Raw genomic sequence first — 15129 nt, forward strand, 5'->3', positions numbered from 1 at the left:
TGCAGGTTAACTTGTTCAATTCCTATGGTCGACGGATGATCGCCGAGAACAGCTTTTACTTGGTAGGTCTGGACTGATTGCGCTACAATATAATAGTGAATGCATCACCCATCACCCATAGAATCAAATTGACCTCATTGGTTAATAAAAGTAAGTTAATGCACAGATGTTACCAAATCAACAACAACTGCTCATAAATCAACAGCAGTATTTTCTGAACGAAGTGTTTGAGAATGTGACAAGGTTTTTTTTATGAAAGCAAAACGTATTTTCGTGTGCTGCTGAGAATCAAACCTGTCTTCCATTTATACCATGATTGTACCATAGATGTTTTAACAGTCATTTAAAACTCGAGGTTGGTTTACATACACATTTTGGGCTGTTCATAACGGTTGGTACATGAAATTGACAACGCGAGTTCACAAAATCATCCACCCGTCACGGGATGACTATAAGCACCACAAGCGTTGGAACCCTCAGTTCCGATTTGTGTGGTCTTCATCGTCATTACGAGTAGCACAGTTGAGCTGAGAGCTACCGAGCTCGTCCATAGGTTGCGGATAATGGGATGCTTCATATTCGCAGTAGCTGCAACTGCAGTCAGCGGCATGCGGACAATGAGAGGCCGGCCTACACCAGCTCTTGCTTAAATACTGAGGGACTGTGATACTCGATAAACCGAACGAAAAATGGATACTGAGAGCTACCGAGCGCGTCCACAGGTTGCGGATAATGGGATGCTTCATATTCGGAGTAGCTGCAACTGCAGTCAGCGGCATGCGAACAATGAGAGGCCGACCTACACCGGCTCTAGCTTAAATACTGAGAGACTGTGATACGTGTGACGAGGCGACTTATTGGCGCTTTTAAGCAATCAATTGTCATGACGATTGTCATGGCGGCGATCGCAAGGTATGGTATCAATATCATTGATACCATACGGTATACATTTTTATAACCAATGACCATGACATTGTCGCGGCGATCGGTCCGTTGGAGCCATATTCAATATTTTCAACATAGCAACGTCATTTTTTAACATCGTAGTTGGACCCGCCTGACACGCTCTTTAATTTAGATGCGTCCTTTTGTAGCGCTGAACGTCTTGATCATTAATATCCAAACTGTACAGTGGTAACCCATACACAAGATGATGATTTGAATGACTGCTGCGATATAGGCTCTCATATAATTGTTCCGAGAACTAAGAAGTGGCCAGTCGCTGTTCATTAAGCAGCATTTTGCCAACTCTGGATCTAATTCCACTGCATGTCATTCACCAGGCGCTGCATAGTTTACCACATACTGTCCAATTGTCTTATATGCAGTCAATTAGGTCACTCCAAATGCCTCTGGCAAATGATTTTTTTCGACATTGTCACAAATTTCAGTTACTGGTGGGGAGAACCCTTACACTGATAGAAAAAAGATGTTACAAAATCATGCACCAATGTTGTATTTTAGGATGTTTGGTAATCGAAGTGATTGTAAGTGTTCACTTCGAATCCAGCCTGTTCATTTTCTCGAACTGCCGAAGATAAGCCTTTCTTTCCAGTCTTACTAATGCAAATTTGACCATGGAACAGGGGCAAACTTCTCACATATCAATGAATGTTGTCCGATTCAAGTTTAAGCGCTTGATAAGGTCTCACTATTGTGCATTTCCAATAGAGCATCCCTCGATTTACCTTCCCTTTTTTGCCACAGATCCTCCTGCGAAAATAGAAGGCCCAAAGTGCTTACGGTTACTTTCATCCATACTCCTCTGGAGTATGACAGGAGATTCTTGATTCAAGGTTTAGGCTTGCATCTTTCGTTTTTTCGACAGTTGCAGTGTGAGCCTATCAGAGATGGGTGTCCCATTTTAGGTAACAAATGTACAGCTGCGACTAGGGTGTACACTCGATTAGTCTTTATTCGATTAATCGATAATTCGGGACCTTTAAAATAATCGAACAATTGAAAATGAATTAATTTCAAATAAACAAATAAACGCATAATTTAGAACGGTTAATAGGTTAATTGTTTTGCTGTTAAAACAGCTTTAAAACATATAAATTGTGTCATTTGTCTGCATTTTTCGATCATTCAGGCCTTGCTTGGGGAAGATTTCTTTCGATTGGGTGAGAATTTTTGCTTAAGTTCAAAGAGGAAGATCAAATTATTTGCATCCATTTGGCCTATTTATAAATCAAGTCTACATACATACATAGGAAATATTTAATGGTTAAAATAAAAAAACACACTATTTTGTTTTATTAGATATATAAATCGATTGATCGACAACCTCTTTGGGCCTTTTTCAATTAATTGTTGAACCTGAATTTTCAAATAAACGATTAATCCAAAAATACAAATAAATGTACACCCTAGCTACAACTGAAAAGCATCAGCTCTGTCATTCTCGGGTCCATCGCTAACACCTCGATTGATCGACAACCTCTTTGGGCCCTTTTCAATTAATTGTTGAACCTGAATTTTCAAATAAACGATTAATCCAAAAATACAAATAAATGTACACCCTAGCTACAACTGAAAAGCATCAGCTCTGTCATTCTCGGGTCCATCGCCAACACCTCGATTGATCGACAACCTCTTTGGGCCTTTTTCAATTAATTGTTGAACCTGAATTTTCAAATAAACGATTAATCCAAAAATACAAATAAATGTACACCCTAGCTACAACTGAAAAGCATCAGCTCTGTCATTCTCGGGTCCATCGCAAACACCTTTATACAATAGTAGCAGGTATACAGTACTTAAACCAAGTCTTCTGTATTCTCAACAGTTACAGCTTTTCAGAAACGTGCTTAAGTTCCTACATCTTACAGCTACGACAGAACAGCGCCAGTTCTGTTTCTCTCGAACCCATCCTCACCCCGATCATCGTCGCTCTACCAGCGATCTTTCAATAATCTTCTCACTAAACATTCTTGATGATTGCATACGACTGGGCTAGACCTAAGGGTTTAAATGTTAACCCAGAGAGGAATGAAATCTGCCTGTCCACCAGAATAACGGCGGTGGGCCAAATTGATGCACCACGTTTCCGCAACAGAACGATTTCGATACCGGACAAGGTTAAATACTTACGAGTGATCTTGGACAGGAAACTGAATTGGAAGTGCCACATTTAGGAGCGTACCGATGTTGCGCACTATGTAGACGGGCCGGGCCAAAGGCTCGGAATGGGGCCAGAATACGCGGATAGTCCACTACCACGATTAGATCAATACTTACTTACTCAGTTTGGTGGACTGCAATGGAGAAAAAGTGGAACGCAAGGATGATACAACTGGTCCAGAGAACATGTTGTTGGTATGGGTTGGGCGATGACGATGTCGAGTGCGAGACACCGCTGGCAGCGGATGGATTGCCGAAAGGGCCGACGATTGATTGGATTGCCGAAAGATGGTGGATGGATTGCCGAAAGAGCCGAAAGAGGACGATGGATGGATTGCCGAAAGAGCCGACGATTTGACAGTAAAGGCCACAGAACTGCCGTCAATAAACCTGCTTAACCCGAAGCCTTTTGGGTCGACGCAGCCCTAGTTAGAGGCATGGGCGACGAACGCGCATTTTACACTGTGAAACGGCGAAAAAGTCCGTAGCACGATGAAAATGCCATGGGAAGATGACCATCGTGAGAAGATGAGGCTATTATTAAAAGGAGGTAGGTAGAAGGTCAGTATAGCTTTCGGTATCATAACGGAACATGAAGAAATACGAGCTCACTTAGGCAAAATAAGTGCGACAAGTGATAGCATGTGCAGGGCATGTGGGGAAGATGATGAGAGGTTAGATCATTTCCAATGCCATTGCCCAGCTTTCGCAATTAAAGCCACTGACACTTAGGTGGGGACACAATATGAACCGACTTAGAAACCAATAAAAATATTGTTAGTATCACAGAATTCCAGAATAACGTAGATGGCTGCCCACGGCACTCTTTCCGTGCCTTTTATACGGAAGGATACTTAGGTAGTACAAGCATTTTAAGTTTTTCAACTGAACCTTAATCGATAATTTTGGGAAAAAAATTTGTTTAATTATTTTATCCTCCACCCCAGTATAAGAGTAACGAAACTTCTTCATTCAGTTTGTAACGCCATTACATTTTAAGTCGATCTAGCCATGTCCTTCCGTCTGATGAAAACACGCTAACTTTAAAACGAAAATTTCGTTTGAAATTTTCCGAAAATACTTCATATTGATGTAGGTCGCTTGGCATTATAAATTAGCGAGATCGGTTGTTGCTGTAGCCGCACATTGCAAGCATTTTGATTCTTCTGCTGTCCTCTTAGTGCACCCTTCTCTCTGATATCATCGGTCCAGGGTGCCTCTGCAGTAAGATTCGTTGGTCTCACTGAACATCTAAATAGGTGATTGGTGTCATGGGATGTAGTGCCGCACTCATGGCAGATATTTGTAATAGTATCGTCAACCTTGAACGACACGAGTTCAGTCTGTTTCACCATCCGAATCTCAGTTGGGCCAAAGTAGTTCTGGTCCTTCTGAGCAGTTCTTCTCTTTACCAACAATGGGTGGTGGACGCCCACCACCAAAGACTATATTCGGTCGGTATGATAAAATCACACCAGTTACTGTATCTTGGTGGAGATATCGTAGACTCTCTTTGTATGAGTCAGATGTGAGCGGAACTGTGAAGTGTAAGCGGACTGCGTTCTTGAACATTCAAAAATTCTTCTTGTTTCTGGGAGGGGAGTCAGTCCATTGAGTCGGAAGTTCGGGTGATTCTGACAGCCCCGGAAAAACTGTTCAGATAAAAGTTCACATTGGTATTTAACCCTAAGGATCTTAGTCTCTTCGTCTCCTGTGATGGTTATTAGTGCCACGTTCTGACAGCTTTGTTGGTTTCGCACACCTTTCTGGTCCATATCGGGGCCGCATAGTGTACCGGTGTCCCCATTGCCTAATAGGCCGTCAACGGGGTTCCCTCGCCATTCCGCAGGTGCTGGAGGCAAAAGATTTGAGGACTCTGTTCTTGGATTCATGGTTTTTCGCAGATCGTAATAACGTGGGCCGATATTGAGAGGCAGTTATCTAGGGTTACCCCCAAGACTTTTGGTTGCCCTACCGTTGGGATCGTTTGTCCCTCAACCTGTATATCAAGCTCTCCGGTGTAATTGGTTGTCCAGGTGGTGAACAATGTCATTTGGTGGAGGAGATTTTTAAGTTAAAGGTTAATATTTTAGAACAGCTGAACTCTTTAATGATTACAAACGTGCGAGGAATCAGACCACTTTTTGTGTAAAGACGAAGAAAATTGCTTATTTTAGTCGTAAATTTCAAGAGGCATTGAACACGAAAGATACTTGGAGACATATTAGGTCAATTGGAATATGAAGTCAATTGGTAGTCATGTTGATTTGGATGAAATAAAAGTTTCTTCAACATATCTTTTCCTGAGCCAAACGTAAATTTCATTGTACATTATGACAGTGAATTTAGTAACGTAGACCATAATAGTAACAACACCTCACCAGACTTACGATTTGATCTTAGGGGTTTTGAACAAAGCGATATCGTTTGCGCTGTAAAATCGATAAACTCTAATGCCCGAGATTTTTTAGGATAATTCTACCCTTTATTCTTCCGTATATGCGCCATCTTTTTAAAAATATTATTTTAGGGAGTTGCTATCCACAATCTTGAAAACGGGCAAGGATAGTCCCAATACCAAAGAATAATCAGCAATTTAGGCCAATAGCAATACTTCCATACAACTCTAAGATATTTGAGACTCTAGTGAACCGGAAAGTATCAGGATATATTGCGAATAATTCGCTGCTAACAGGTTTTCAATCTGGTTTTCAGGACAAAGCACAGTTGCACTACTCCACTTTTGAAAGTAGTTGAAGATGTAAGGAGTGATATTGACAGCGATAAAGTTACTTTTCTTGTTCTCTTAGATCATTCGAAGGCATTTGATTCCGTTGATCCCAATATACTTTGCCTTAAACTGAAACTTTTATTAAAATTTTCTGAAAGAACAACGGATCTTTTATTTTCCTATCTTTCGAATAAAAACCAATCGGTATGCGTTGATAGACGGTGTTCTTGTTATCTTCCAAGAGGTGTTCCATAGGGTCTGTATTGGGTCCACTTCTTTTTTTCCTTGTATAGCAATGACCTTCCTGGACAGTTGCAGCTGTATATGAGCTCTTCGCCGGAGAGGCTGATCGGTGGGGTTTTAACAGTGACTTGGATAGGATAAACACATAGGCCAACGCCAACGGACTACTTTTAAATCCAGCAATGTCAAAGTGCCTTGTGATTGGAAGGAATCGGATGACAATGCCGACCAATCCTTATGTGACAATTGCTGGAGCCCCAATTGAGATTGTTTCATCTGCAAGAAACCTTAGGTTGAAGTTTGATGATAGATGATATATATGAGTCGACAGTACACCTCTTTGTCCATAAGAATGCTTCTGGGTAGGAAATTGATTCTGACGAAACTATTATATTCTTGCGAGGTTTTTTACGGTTGTGATGTTACTCATTGGAATAAATTGCACGTAGCCTTTAACGATGTCGTTAGATACATTTTTGGTTTGCGTAGAAGAGACCGGGTATCTGACTTTGCAGACAAGTATATGGTTTCTCCTTTAACTCGTACCTTAAGATACGCTCGTAGCAAATGTTCCACAAGATTATTTATACCAATGAGCCGTCATATGTGGCTTCTGTATTGCGTTTTGGCAACTCTATAAAAGGTAAATATCATGTATCTGAACAACAGTTCTTTGTTGATGCTATACGTCTCTGGAATAATCTTCCGAATAGTATTCAAATTATAAGTAGTGAACGGCAGTTCAAATCCTCGATTTATAATTATTTTATTTAATTATTCGTTTTGTCTTTTTTATAACTTTTTATTTATTTTCTTCATCCGTAACTTTGATTAAATTGTTAAATTTTCTTTCAAGTGTCTTTTTCTGCTTTTTTAAAATTTTTTTACTTGTTTTTATTTATATGTTGTATCAGTTAGTTTGCTTAAATTGTTAAATATTTTTCAACCAATTATTGTTCTACTTATGATATTATCTCCACGCAAGAGGGAGGTGGGGGAGGTTGGAAAGTTAGAGGTCAAACATGATTGGGGAAAAGACACCCCCTTGTAGGACTGCTTGTTTAACTCTACGGTGATTGGACTTATTTACGGAATCCGTGTTGATGATCCGCTGGGATCAGGTACGAACTAAGGCCAGGTAAGAGCAACGCCTCAAGTGTCTTTGCAACCGGAGACCAGAGAAAGATTGGCATGTATGACTCTCCCTGGACTGCAGGTGTACCCGGCTTTAAAATAGAGACCATTCGACCTATCTTCCATAAGACTGAAATCACCAGGTTGGAGATGGACCAATTTAGGACATACGTTAGGTTTTTCATTCCCACTTCACCCAATTGTTTGATCATCAGCATTGATTAACCATCGGGGTCCATAGTCTTCGATGACTAGGCTCTTCTTATGACATCGGCAACATCTATAGTTCAATTCTGAACGGAAGTTTCCGTGCATTTTTTAGGGTGCTCCTTCTCGCACTGGTTTAAGCTGAGTGCTCGATTAATTGTTTGCCAAAACTATTTGCACATAGTTTTGGGCCTGGCATGTGTTCCCTGATGGGTTGTTAAGGGATCTCACTGTTGTTGACCACAATCTATTGGCACCAGACTCTGTGTTGCACTTCTCGACTTGCTTCAACCATAATTTGCGTCTGTGATCTTTGACCAACTTGGCAATCTCTTCGTTAAGTTCAGGCCAGGTGCAGCGCATGGCGTTCCTGACACAATCTCACTTATACGGCCGGGAAATTTGGTCTGATGGTTGGTATTCGACCGGATGGAATGAAACGGGCAGCTGCTGCCATGATGATTGAGCGGAAAATCTTAACATTATTATAAATTCGATCCATGGTGGAGGGTTTATAGGATTCAACCCATCCGAACTTAATGCGTTTTGTTTTTCAACACTCTCCATATAACGATTCAAGCCAAGCCAAGTCTCATTATTCCTAATTTTGGGGATACAAGCATTTTAAGTTTTTCCAAAAGAATTTCTTTCCTTAAGCGATGTGTATGTATGTAACATTAATTTGTTCTTCAAATAAAAAACGGAAATACTCACTGTTGTGGTGTGGATGAATTTCCATGTGGAGCCAAATCTAATTCCACGCCTGAACTGCCATTCAGATTGCCATTGGTATCGGTTGAGGATAAAGCATGATCTACATGATCTTCATGAGCCGAATGTGAGAGGTGTATGCTGCCCAATTCATTTTCACCATAGCCCTCAAAAGATTCACCATCCGATAGGGAAGAGCATTGTGATTTGCCGGGATCTGTACTGGAGGGAGGGCTGGAAGGCGTAGGACTGTTATCACCTGAGACAGCTGCAGCAAATAGGTAATTGGCATTGGGAGCATTTGTCGTTGGGTTTTTAATGCCAGGCATGGGAGCCATAGTGATGCAGTAGTTTTATGTCTTCAATATAAGAATGTTGAAAGTGTTCCCAGTGGTTACTTGGTAGACAAGAACGCCTAAAAAGGAAAGAAAGAAAAATACAACTTTAATTTATTAACGCATTGAAGTTAAGGTTCTCCAAAATATTTCCTCCATCAAAAGAATTGGGATATCAGTCAAATGATGATTTCACAAATCAATAATTTATAGGTCAACCAGAAGATCTACTATCATATATACAATTAGCCTTAATTTGATTTCATTTGGTTTAGTATTATTGTAAAGAAATTTCATCCTTGGCATAAAAACCTAAAAAGTCTCGCTCACTCTACGTGCTTTGTTTTTCTATGTCTGCCCTTGAAGCCCCTCATGCCGGTCATTGGGGGATAGTAACAAATAGTAACTAGAGTGACCACAACTATTGACAATCACTGACATGACAAAGTCATTATGGTCACCTATATTATGAGCATAATACTCGCCTTTTTGTCTGCCTATCTGCCCATGCGCTAGTCTGGCAGAACCCCAAATATTGTAACAATAATCGATTGACATACAATTTATAGCCAACTACAAATCAATAGAAATAGTATCTGGTTTGCGAAAGTTCCTTCGTATGGTGGAATGTAAACGAAAAATATTAGGGTGTGATGAAAGATATTTGTGATATTTTGAAAGTGTCACTGAACTCTGCATTAAAACTAACTTCCAGAGAAATAGAGGGAGACAATGTTGGAGCAGTTACGAAGGAAACACGCGAGTCCCCAAAGTCTTCGGGGGACAAAGACCCCCTGGCCCGAAATAATTTTTCATTGGCTAAATTTCAATAAACATCCCGCAAAGGGAAAATTTCAATCAAATATTCTCTAGATACAAAATTTAGCTCAGGTCCGAAGGTTTCTAAATTATTTTTCTTAAGACACAACTTCAAAGAAATTTTTCCTAAAGGAATTTGTTGAGATTTTTGATATATTTTCTAATGACAAAATTAAAATTTTCTTAATGACATAATTTCGTAGAGACGTATTTTCAACTAAATATTCGCTCTAATTGGAAAAAATTTTTGTGTGGACACAATTTCAATAAATTTTTTTTTCTAAATGAAAATTAAATTTTTTTACCTCAGGTCCGGTCAAGCTAAATAATATTTTCTAACGGCAAAATTTTAATAATTAACGATTTTAAAGACAAAATTTTAATGGAATTTTTCAAGACCAAATAGTAATGACATTTGTTCTGCACACAGAATAAAATTAAATTTTCTCTAAACACAAAATGTCAATGCAATTATTTCGACAAAATTTTAATGAAACTTTTTCTAGAGACAAAATTTCAGTGAAAAATTCTTTAAAGGCAAAATTTGGCCTATGTCCAGGCTACCTCGACATTATTTTTTTAAAGACAACATTTTAATAAAATTTTCTAAATATAAAGTCGAAATTGCAATGACACATACTCTTCGGAAAGTATTTCGGGGAATGGGCGCTGCCCCCCTAATACATGGTCCCACATTTGGATACCAGATTCGTATTCTACTCCCAAACATCTTTATTGGAGCCCCATATTCCGGCAGTCTGCAAATAGTTGCCCAGAAAATTACTCCCGAAAGTGGGTATCAATTTCGCGCTCTACTCCCCAATAACTTTCATTTGAGACCCCCAAGCACTTAGCCCAGAATATTATCAGCATCGTGCAATATTCTCAAATATCATTTATTTGAACCCAAAATTGCCATTGGCCTAAAATTTGGACATCAAATTCAAATACCTTTCCTTTAAACCACTTACTGCAAAAGTCGGTAAATATGTCCGGTTTGGGGTATGGGCCCTAAAAACTATCACTATCGAGCTCCACTCTCTTTAAGATCCAAATTGTAAAGGTGAGCAAATACGTCTTATTTTGGGGTGGGACGTCCCCTAGACAGTTGGTCTCGAATATTGATATAAGATTCGTGGTCTACTCCCAAATACCTTTCATTTGAGCCTCACATTTCCATAGTCAGCAAACATGTCCGGTTTGGGGCGATGGGGCGGCCACTCCATTAGTTGGCCCTAAAAATATATTTTGGATTCGTGTTCTACTCTAAAATACCTCTTATTTGAGCCCCGTATTGCAATGGTCAGCAAATATAACTTATTTTGGGTGGTGTTATGTAGACACTTTTCCCGAAAAATTATATCAGATTCGTGCTCTACTCCCAAAGACCTTTCATTTGAGCCCCATATAGCTATAGTCGAAAATTTTTCCTCTTTGGGGGTGTTATTGGAGTGGGGCGGCCCCCAAACACATGGTCCCACATTTGTATATGAGATTCGTATTCTACACTCAAATACCATTTATATGAGCCCCATATTGCTATGGTCAGTAAATATGTCATCTTTGGGGGTGTTTTGGGGAGGGGATGGACCCCCAGAAACTTGGTCCCACATTTGGATTTCAGATTTGTATTCTATTCGCAAATACCTACCATTTGAGTCCCATATTGCCTTGTTTGTTTTGGGGGTATTATGGTCAGGCAGTCTATGTAGACCTCCAGGCCCACTCTGTCCTCTAGCTTTGATCCATCCATGTAACATGATCTTCCAGATGACAATAGAAGAGTTCCGTCAAACCAGGACTGTGCCGCTGGCAGCAGTGCCTCGCACTTGACCTCAAGTGTCGTCTCAGGTATCCGATCGGAAACCTCTTCCCTTTCTTCCAGGTTTCCTATCGCCGCCTCGATTATACCGCGATAGTATGAGCTGCTCCCATCCTCAATCCATTTTCACATCGCCTTAAGTCTCATAGCCGCAGTGGCACCCTCACACACAATGTGTATGTCAATGGGTCGGATATCTAGAATAGTCTTCAGTGCCCTAGTGCTCGCTCCGCCTATCCAAAGACAACATGTTCTGCGAACCTGTTGTATGGTCCTTATGTTGCACTTTTTCTCCATAGCAATCCACCAAACTACTGAGGCGTAAATAAGTATTGGTCTAATCACGCTCCAGTAGAACCAGTGGACTGTCCTCGGAGTCAGGCCCCATTTCGAGCCAATGGCCCGTCTTCATAGTGTCCAACATCTGTGAGCCTTCTCAGTAAGCTCCTGAATATGAGACTGTGCCAATTAAGTTTCCTATCCAAGATCACTCCTAAGTATTTGACCTTATCAGATATCGAAATCGTTCGAAAGCAACCGTGTTGCGTTAAATTGGTCCACCTTCGTCGTCCTCGTATTTCAGTTTTCTTTAACATTGTTAACATTGAGACCCCTGGGACTACCCCAGTCATATGCCACATGCAAGACACTTTTGGCCCTTCTGCATAGCTGATTCGGATCCTAACCCCATAAGAAGCATTATAACATCGTCTGCATAGCTGACGGGTTCACATCCCTCCTCAGTCAACATCCGTAATAGGTTATTTATGATAGTCTCCCAAAGGAGAGGCCTGTGGCATTCTTTCCCTTATATTTATGTCATGGGACCCGAAATTTATCCACCTGTTCCTTAGCACATGGTTTGTCCAGTCTCTAGGACCCGGTCCACCCGGTACTGGTCTAAGGATTGGATGAGTGTGTCGGTCCGCATATTATTAAACGGCCAATGTGTACGTCTTAGGGCGCTATTACACGGCATGTAGGTGTCTTATGACATGTCACTCTTTGTATTCAAATGTAATTGAAAATATTTGTCAAAATTATCAATTTACATAGGATTCATCATTCTTGCTATCACAAATTGAGAGAAATAAATCTGTGAAAATTATTTAATTCGGGTTTGCTTTCATTCGACTGAGAACAACAACTGATTTCTTTGTGTTTTTGTCAGGAGGAATAGAAACAAATTACATGTGCTATTTTGAAAAGTGATTTCCATATGCTAGTTTCGTTTGTATCACACGACATGTACAACTCAACATGTGCTTAAGTTGACATGTCATAAGACAACTACATGCCGTGTAATAGAGGGCAGTCTCCACCGACCTTCTCATGACAGAGGCATGCTGTTTGTACTTGAGCAGTCCGCTGGATGTCCTGCGAGTAACGAACTCATTTCCAGATTTATCCTTTATCGCAATTTGCATCGGCACACCCTATATCACATTGCCCTTGTTTAATTTACTTAAGACAGATATGTAGTATTTTGTTGGTATTATTTTCATGTCTGCATTGAAAATGTTATTTGCATTTGGTATGAAATTACCATCAACAGTGAGTGAATGGGTGAGTTCATGTTAAATTTCCTGTGTCTGCTGCTGCGTGATGGAAAGGCGGGCGACCTGTTGCTTCCACCGCGTGTTACAGAAACCGGGTGTTTGAAAGGAAAATAAAACAAAATCTTACCAAAAAAGAAAAATCAAAACAACAAACGTTTACATTTGAAAGCAAACACGCTACGGCATTTCCTTCCATTAACCAACAACGTTGGCGGCGAAATGCCAGAAGGAATATCACCAGCAAAGAAACACCTCGCCATCATCATCAGCTGAATTCGGTGGCTATCAGGGGTTACGTGAAGGAAATGGATTTCGTTTGATTTGTTTTTCTTTTCGGACACGAAACATTGGAAAATTAAACATTTTAAGCGATGGATACCACAAGCAGACACACAGTTTTGTATTAAGAAAGCAAAAATTAACAATAATAAAAAACAAGTAAAAGTGTGCTAAGTTCGGCCGGGCCGAATCTTATATACCCTCCACCATGGATCGCATTTGTCGAGTTCTTTTCCCGGCATCTCTTCTTAGGCAAAAAAGGATATAAGAAAAGAGTTACTCTGCTATTAAAACGATATCAAGATATGGTCCGGTTCGGACCACAATTAAATTATATGTTGGAGACCTGTGTAAAATTTCAGCCAATTCGTATAAGAATTGCGCCCATTGGGGCTCACGAAATAAAATAGAGAGAACGATTTATATGGGATCTGTATCGGGCTATAGACCGATTCAGACCATAATAAACACGTTTGTTGATGGTCATGAGAGGATCCGTCGTACAAAATTTCAGGCATATCGGATAATAATTGCGACTTCTAGGGGTCAAGAAGTCAAGATCCCAGATCGGTTTATATGGCAGCTATATCAGGTTATGAACCGATTTGAACCTTATTTGACACAGTTGTTGAAAGTAAAAATAAAATACGTCATGCAAAATTTCAGCCAAATCGGATAGGAATTGCGCCCTCTAGAGGCTCAATAAGTCAAGACCCAAGATCGATTTATATGGCAGCTATATCAGGTTATGGACCGATTTCAACCATACTTGGCACAGTTGTTGGATATCATGACAAAACACGTCGTGCAAAATTTCATTCTGATCGGATAAGAATTGCGCACTCTAGAGGCTCAAGAAGTCAAGACCCAAGATCGGTTTATATGGCAGCTATATCAAAACATGGACCGATATGGCCCATTTACAATACCAACCGACCTACACTAATAAGAAGTATTTGTGCAAAATTTCAAGCGGCTAGCTTTACTCCTTCGGAAGTTAGCGTGCTTTCGACAGACAGACGGACGGACAGACGGACGGACATGGCTAGATCGACACAAAATTTCACGACGATCAAGAATATATATAGTTTATGGGGTCTCAGACGAATATTTCGAGTAGTTACAAACAGAATGACGAAATTAGTATACCCCCCATCTTATGGTGGAGGGTATAAAAATAAATCGAAGATAGATTTACGATTGAAGTTGTCATGTTTGGAAAGACAGACGGAAACACGAAAGCGCCTAAACATGCAACTGCGATTAAAATTTTGGGCAATACTTAATAAAATCGAATAGTATTTTGGCAATGATACCTTATGTTAGCATTGAAGATTCACAAAGTAATGGCGAATCACGAAACTCCAGCAGTGGTCGTACAAGAGTGATAAAAAATCATGCGTTTGATATCTAGTATACATTTTCGACTCGGCATACTTTTTTTTCAACCAAAACGACCAGATTCTCTAAATGAAGTTGCGGCAAGCGATCAGACGTCGACCAAAATTGGCAAATAGCATTGATGGAGAGCCAAGAGAATGAAAATGAAGTAACGGTAATACGAGTGGTCTGTATCCAGCAATAGCCGGTCAACTTTCCCCACAGGTGTGGGTGCCTTGGCATCTGTAGTAGATCGCACTTTACAGGACGTACCTCCGAGTTCGCTGAAGTTTGGTATGTAATTGTGGTTCGACAGAATCAGAAAAAAATTGTTTGCCTGCCGCACTTTTACTTATACCCACTAACTGGGGGTATACTTACTTAGCCATTCTGTTTGTAAGACCTCGAAATATTGATCTGCGACCCCATAAAGTGTATACATTATTCTGAGTCCATCTAGCCACGTCTGTCCGTCTGTCCTTCTGTCCGTGTGTCGAAATCGCGATAGCAGTCGAACATGTAAAACTAGCCGCTTGAAATTTTACACAGCAACATCTTGTTGATATAGGAGATTGAAAATAGGCCATATCGTTTCAGATTTGAATGTAGCTGCCATATTAACCGATCTCCCGATTTCACATATGTAGCACCTGGAAGCCTCAATTTTTGTCCAATTTGACTAAAATTTTGCATGCAGTGTTCTGTTACGACTTCCAACAACTGTGGCAAATACGGTCCAAATCGGGTTTTAACCTGATGTAGGTCCCATATGAACCAATCGTCCGA

General features: G+C 40.3%; 1 protein-coding gene across 2 annotated transcripts in view; it reads right to left on the reverse strand.

The window, feature by feature from the left end:
- LOC106092346 (rab11 family-interacting protein 4B) overlaps nucleotides 1-15129 on the reverse strand; it is a 416788-nt gene that overhangs the window by 261288 nt on the left and 140371 nt on the right. For both annotated transcript variants that reach the window (XM_059370577.1, XM_059370581.1), the window contains exon 3: nucleotides 8153-8564. In XM_059370577.1, coding sequence (XP_059226560.1) covers nucleotides 8153-8487 — 335 coding nt within the window. In that variant the 5' untranslated portion in view covers nucleotides 8488-8564. The remainder of the gene's footprint in view (nucleotides 1-8152; nucleotides 8565-15129) is intronic.

This window comes from Stomoxys calcitrans, chromosome 1 (assembly GCF_963082655.1).
Source record: "Stomoxys calcitrans chromosome 1, idStoCalc2.1, whole genome shotgun sequence".
Classification (NCBI taxonomy): Eukaryota; Metazoa; Arthropoda; class Insecta; order Diptera; family Muscidae; genus Stomoxys; species Stomoxys calcitrans.